Below are 6,605 nucleotides of genomic sequence, written 5' to 3'. Positions count from 1 at the left end.
GCTTCAGTGATAATGTAGGTTTTATACTTTCACAGTGCTTGAAGAACTAATTAAAAATACAGGGACATCCTGGATATTTATTTTTTAAATAACAATAAAAATAAAAAAAATCCAAATAACTAAAATAACACATTCTGTTTAAAAGCCCAATCTTGCAGTTTTATATTTATTTTAAAAAAAATGTATTGACCATTGAAGTTATGACCACCTAAATTAATCATATATTAAAATTACATTTTTAATGAGTCACAACCAAGATCACTAAGAGCATCATGGTAAGGTAACAGGTACTAGGTTAATTTAAGACAAAAGTAGGTTGCAAAAACCAGTGACAAAACCAGCACATGTAAATCATTTATAAATTACATAAATAAGTAATCTATCTTTAAGGATGTCATGTCAATATGTTATCATTTAAAAATCTTTTAATGTGCATATCTTTTAGTCAATTTTCCAAATTTGTATTCAAGCCACTCCTGTCCCTGCCACATTCTGCCAATATAATATGCTCTATACCAGTCGTAACCAATCCTGTTCCTGGAGATCTACCATCCTGTGTAGGTTTTCATTTCCAACGTAATTTGGCACACCTGACTCTGGTTAATTAGAAGCTCAACAAGATCCTGCCTAATCGTTAAATTATATTTTTTTAGGATTGGAGTGAAAACCTGCAGGAAGGTAGATCTTCAAGATCATGATTGGTTACCACTGCTCTGTGCTATGTTGCATCCACTGAACTGTATTGGTATCCTTCAGCACAGGCGCCTTAATTTGGACTCCAATTGGCTGAAATGCTTTGACGTAATATCAGTGCGCCAGCCGAAATATATTTAACCAGACAACGTTGGATCATCGTCGAATAATTAGCTGTAAATATTTTCATTATTACTACAGCTTTTTCCTGGATAAAACAGGGATAGCCAGCAAGTCGCTAAAGTAAGTAATCTCTGCATTCGGCGTCGGAAATCATGCTCCCTAGCCGTAATTTAGTTGTTGTTAATTTCGTTTTCTCGCAAGCTTCATCCTAGGAAGTTAGCTAAATTGTCGTGGTTATGTAGCGTTGATTGAATGTTTCGCCATTCGCAAACATTTCCCTAAACAGGGCCTTTGTGGTTTGATTGTTGGCTATACGCATTTTAATCTCTTGGTTCAATAATTACATAGGAATCGTGGCTAGCGTCCTAGCAGGATTAACTGTCTAATTAAGATAGAAACTTTCATGTGTAACTAGGCGAATGTGCATAATAGATATATACCTACATAAAGTACTTGCATAATCTGTTTATAGATCACTCTAAAACCCAAAAACGTAATTTGCACAATATGTATTTATTCATTGAAAGGTGTTTGGGGATCCTAGCATGCACCTCGGTCCTTTGGAATATTATTTTTCCAGCTAAACATATTGTCCTTCATTCAGATGTCTTTAGCCGACGAACTTCTAGCGGACTTGGAGGAAGCAGGAGACGAGGGTGAAGATGACCTGTATCCCGGGGGTGATGGGGGAGAGAGTGAAGGGGACGCAGGTGAAAGAGAGGGAGGAGCGGGATTGGAGGACATACCAGAGGAGATGGAGGTTGACTACAGTGGGACAGAAAGCGTCACTTCAATTGCAAAACTCCGACACAGCAAACCAGTAAGCTGAGATGACTTATGGTTTTGTATGCATGTTTTTTCTGTTTTTGTTAAACCTACACATACGAATGCCTCGGTTTTGTAAAACGGGGAGTAGTGGTTTGCTGTTCTGTAATATAAATCTGGTCGCGACATAGCTCAGGAGGTAAGACCGATTGTCTGGCAGTCGGAGGGTTGCCGGTTCAAACCCCGCCCTGGGCGTGTCGAAGTGTCCCTGAGCAAGACACAACCCCCAACTGCTCTGGCGAATGAGAGGCATCAATTGTAAAGCGCTTTGGATAAAAGCGCTATAAAAATGCAGTCCATTTACCATTTACCATTTGGTCAATGTCATTTGTAGTTTCTGTGGTTTGTAGTGGTGACCTTTCATTTCTTTATGTTGACAGTTTTCAGAGATCATGGACAAAGTTTCTCAATATGTTGGAAACCAGCGCAAAAACACTGAAGGTATTTATTTTTATTTTTGTTTCTGTGCACTTGTTTTGTAACTTTAAGATGGCCTGCAGCAGTGGCTGTATGTGAATTTTTTTTTTTTTTCTGGTGCGTTCACTTCTTCCTTCTCTTCAGTTTCAGGTCCAGTAGAGGCAGACCCAGAGTACCGGCTGATTGTAGCTGCCAATAATTTGACTGTGGAAATTGACAATGAACTGAGTAAACACAAGTTTTTTTTTTAATTACATTTAACCATTAGATGAGCAATAAAAAGACATTTGAATGTTGCTTTGCATGTGTTCTTATAAAGGGAATAATTAAAATGGCTGATTTTCTGATGCATGTTTTTAAAATAAAATGTACTTCAATGTGTCTTAAACAAAACTGTCTAAATGATTGTCAACACCACTGTATACAGCCCTGTTCATCAGGGTAAGAGTGGCTATAATTGTCATGGTGTAGTCAGCTTTTTAAACCATGTTGTATGACACACACGTCCTGTATCTTCTCCATCAGATATCATCCACAAGTTTGTCCGTGACAAATATTCTAAGAGATTCCCAGAGCTTGAGTCCTTGGTGCCAAACTCTTTGGATTATATCCGAACAGTCAAGGTCAGCTTGGTGTCCATACGGTGTAATGCCTTGAGTAATTATATGGATTGAACAGCTGTTTATTAATCCATCCAGTGATGATGACCGTCTCTGCTTCATGCCCACAGGAACTGGGGAATAATCTTGACAAGTGCAAAAACAATGAGACACTCCAGCAGATCTTGACCAATGCCACAATCATGGTGGTCAGTGTGACTGCATCCACAACACAGGGGTGAGAGGTTTAATGTACTTGTTAAAGTATGGTGACTGACTGGACACCACAGGACACTGGTGTTGTTCAGTAGCATTGAGACAAAAAGACAAATTGGCATGTAGAGATTGTATTTGAATAGTGACATGTATTTATTTTTTGAGGAGAAACCTGGGAAATCCTTACTGTAATTTCAAGTACAAACATTTTGATTGTGTTGACATGAGTCTGTTGATTTTGCTGATATAATGAAGATGCGCTTGCATGCATTAACCACCATTAGGACGTTGCTGGGTGAGGATGAACTGCAACGACTGGAGGAGGCTTGCGACATGGCCCTTGAGCTGAACCAATCTAAGCACAGGATTTATGAGTACGTGGAGTCCAGGATGTCCTTCATCGCTCCTAACCTGTCTATTATTGTTGGGGCCTCCACCGCGGCTAAGATCATGGGTAAGAAAGAGGAGTGGGGAGGACAGCCATTTTGTAGAGAGAGTTGAAGAACAGAGCCGATTGGAACAGTAAATGAAGAAATTATGTGCATGGGGGCAGGGTTATTTCAGGGAGTTATTCCAAACCCTTACATGTGTTTACTTTTGCTGTTGTGATGGTAAATACCTGTATACATTCACATGACGTGGTTCTCTTCAGCTGCTACGCTGCATGTGATGAATATGCAGTTTACAAATTGGAATGAATGTGCCTGCACTCGTATTGTTTTGGTGTATTTCTCCAGTGCCTGATGTATTATTCATGCAACTACCCCACAAGCTGTATAAATACTTGTTGGATAAGAAAAAAAGGTTTTGTTCCATTGTGGTTTTCTGCACTCGTCTCCTGTGATTCCCAATTTGTTATTGTAAAACGTGTGACCTTTCCTTTACACCCCCCCTTTTTCTTTAGGTATTGCCGGGGGCCTTACCAACCTATCAAAGATGCCAGCCTGTAACCTGATGCTGCTGGGGTCCCAGCGCAAGTCCCTGTCAGGCTTCAGTAGCACCTCTCTGCTGCCCCACACTGGCTACATCTACCACTGCGATGTTGTACAGTCACTGCCCCCAGTTAGTGGCCTAATCATTCTGTTACCACCATGGAACCATTGCGGTTATGGGGTCAATCCCACACGTTGTCTTTGTCAATTGCATAATTTGGTTCTTTAAAAAGGATGGTGTACACATTTTCTCTTGCGTAGCTTTTTTCACTGCCTTGTTGCCCTCCCTACAGGTTTGTTTTGACTGTTTGTCCAGTAAGTGACTATCGAGGGTGGGGTGGGGTGGGGTGGGTAGGAGAAAGGAGAGATCGGAAAGGGAAAAGCGGATAACTGTGGTGAACGATGTCGTTCGCAGGACCTGCGGAGAAAGGCAGCCAGGCTGGTGTCGGCCAAGTGCGCCCTGGTGGCCCGAGTGGACAGCTTCCACGAGAGCGTTGATGGGAAGGTGAGAGGGAAGGGGCAGGGTAGGGTAGTAGAGCTGATGGTCAGGGGAGGAGAGACTCAGTTCCTCAGTCATTCATGCAGTGATAAGGGGGCTGTCGTGGGTGTGGCCTTGAGGGAGGGAAGGGATGAGGGTGCGCACGGCGCATGGTTGGAGGCTAGTGAAGAATGTTGGAGGACAGGAGTTTAGGAAATGGATGGATGAATGAATGAGTGTGTGCCCTCCCTGTGTAGTGGTCATTGGGATCTGTTCTGTCAGGTTGGGTACGACATGAAGGAGGAGATCGAGCGAAAGTTTGACAAATGGCAGGAGCCACCCCCAGTGAAGCAGGTGAAGCCCCTGCCTGCCCCCTTGGACGGACAAAGGAAGAAAAGAGGGGGACGGAGGTACTGAGGCTCGTTGAGCTTTTTCTCTGTTCCTGTCGGTTTGAGTAATGTGCTTCGCCCCTCGGTAATTCACCCCCCGCTTTCAGGTATCGCAAGATGAAGGAACGGCTGGGGCTCACGGAGATCAGGAAACACGCTAACAGGATGACATTCGCAGAGGTAAATTTAGCCCCGCCCCCCCTACATATCGGGACTTGTTTTTTGGGATTTATTTTTTAACCCAACACCATGCCCATACCCCATTTGTATTCCTTGCCAAATGAAATGGTGCATTACAGCCATCGTGATTGCTACCTAATGTTGTTAATGGCAATGTTTTTACTTGAAACGGGCTTTTCTCTGAAGTATCTTGAACTTGATTCAGTTGGGGCAATATAGTAACTTGCAAAAAAAAAAAAAGCATTGTAAATATTTTATATATGCATATATGAAATAATGAGATGTATAGTAGAATTTAGTTTATATGCTGCCTTTTGTGACACTAGATAAATGTAAGTTAATAAAGTAAAGACTTGGACCAAGTTCGTTTCACAGAGCTGTCTTGATTTTGCAGCGTCTGCAGTATTTACAAATCAGTTGATGTGTAGGAATGTTACTTTAAGTGCAGTGTAGTAAACCTGATGTGTGAGAATGAATTGACAGACCATTTGGATGTCAGGTAGCAAAACACAATGTACGAAGCATTTTATCTAATCATTACAATAATATACCCCCCCCCCTTCCATTGACTACCATAGTCAGCATTAAAGATGTTTAGACATACTGATATGTGGGCTTCATCCATTTCCTCCCCCCCCCCCCCCCCCCGATTTCCTGCTCCATTAGTTTAATGATCTCCCTTTCTTCTCCCCTCCAGATTGAGGATGATGCATACCAGGAGGATCTGGGCTTTAGTTTGGGCCAGCTTGGTAAATCAGGCAGTGGTCGTGTCAGGCAGGCCCAGGTCAATGACGCCACCAAAGCCAGGATCTCAAAGTCACTGCAGGTAAACGTGGTTGTGCGCCGTCGTGTGAATGTGGCATTGTGGCATCGGTTTGCATTATGGCCTGTGTTTATTTGCTCTGAATAACAGCGTATGCCAAATGAACGATACTGATACGCCATCACTTCAGCAAGCCCTCGCGTTAATTCCATTAACCGCACTTCTCGGACACCTCTGTGGTGTCTGCGATGCGCTGTGACGATGTGGTATTGAAGGAGCGTGACCCCTGTCCCTGCAGAGGACGCTGCAGAAGCAGAGCATGGTGTACGGCGGGAAGTCGACGGTCAGGGACCGCTCGTCTGGAACCAGCTCCAGCGTGGCCTTCACCCCTCTGCAGGTACGCTCGCCTTAACACGGCGCCTCAACCTGTTTCTGGAACGCGGTTTTTATCTTGCATCAAGCGTGTGATTATTTAAAGCTTAAGCTTACTTTCCCCTCCCCCCCGCTTTGTCTTTTGACAGGGTTTGGAGATTGTGAACCCTCAGGCTGCGGAGAAGAAGGTGACGGAGGCCAATCAGAAGTATTTCTCCAACATGGCCGAGTTCCTGAAGGTCAAGCGGGAGGGGGAGGGTAAGCTGTGAGGCTGCAGGCGCTAGACGCAGGACATGCACCCCCCCCCCCCCCAATTCGCCAACGGGGACAAAGATGGAGGCACAGAGCTCTCCGAAGTGTGGGGGGGAATGCCTGAAATTGTCCTAAATTTGTAAAATTTGATTAGCTTAAATCTCTAAGTAGACAGCAATTGTTTGTACATGTGTTTTAGCAATACGTTGTATTGTACACTGTTGAATAAAGTTTTAATAAACTCTGAGACAATTTGCCTTGTTTCAATTTCTACAGTTTTGTCCATTATTACTAAGATGATCAATTTGAATTGATCATTTGGAATTCAAAAGTGGATTACTGTGGATGGTAGTAGACAGAGACAAA

At 43.1% G+C, this 6,605-nt stretch overlaps 1 protein-coding gene across 1 annotated transcript; it reads left to right on the top strand.

Moving 5' to 3' along the window:
* Window positions 1-780: 780 nt before the first annotated feature.
* prpf31 (PRP31 pre-mRNA processing factor 31 homolog (yeast)) lies at window positions 781-6,493 on the top strand. Its single transcript, XM_064297727.1, has 14 exons — window positions 781-936; window positions 1,421-1,636; window positions 2,022-2,082; window positions 2,203-2,286; window positions 2,584-2,681; window positions 2,789-2,895; window positions 3,158-3,327; window positions 3,778-3,935; window positions 4,221-4,310; window positions 4,566-4,693; window positions 4,780-4,852; window positions 5,550-5,678; window positions 5,914-6,012; window positions 6,137-6,493. Exons 2-14 carry the CDS (start codon window positions 1,421-1,423, stop codon window positions 6,254-6,256), a joined length of 1,533 nt encoding a protein of 510 aa, XP_064153797.1. The 5' UTR covers window positions 781-936; the 3' UTR covers window positions 6,257-6,493.
* The last annotated feature ends 112 nt before the right edge of the window (window positions 6,494-6,605 follow it).

Source organism: Anguilla rostrata, chromosome 1, assembly GCF_018555375.3.
Source record: "Anguilla rostrata isolate EN2019 chromosome 1, ASM1855537v3, whole genome shotgun sequence".
NCBI classification, from domain to species: Eukaryota; Metazoa; Chordata; class Actinopteri; order Anguilliformes; family Anguillidae; genus Anguilla; species Anguilla rostrata.
The sequence above is the reverse complement of the archived record's forward strand: the minus strand, read 5'-3'. Positions and strand labels throughout refer to the sequence as shown.

Bases quoted from the DNA above. Each gene is read 5' to 3' on its own strand.
- prpf31 (XM_064297727.1), top strand. From the start codon at position 1,421: ATGTCTTTAGCCGACGAACTTCTAGCGGACTTGGAGGAAGCAGGAGAC. The intron at 1,637-2,021 runs GTAAGCTGAGAT...TTATGTTGACAG, and splicing joins AACTCCGACACAGCAAACCA to TTTTCAGAGATCATGGACAA. The intron at 4,694-4,779 runs GTACTGAGGCTC...CCCCGCTTTCAG, and splicing joins AAGAAAAGAGGGGGACGGAG to GTATCGCAAGATGAAGGAAC.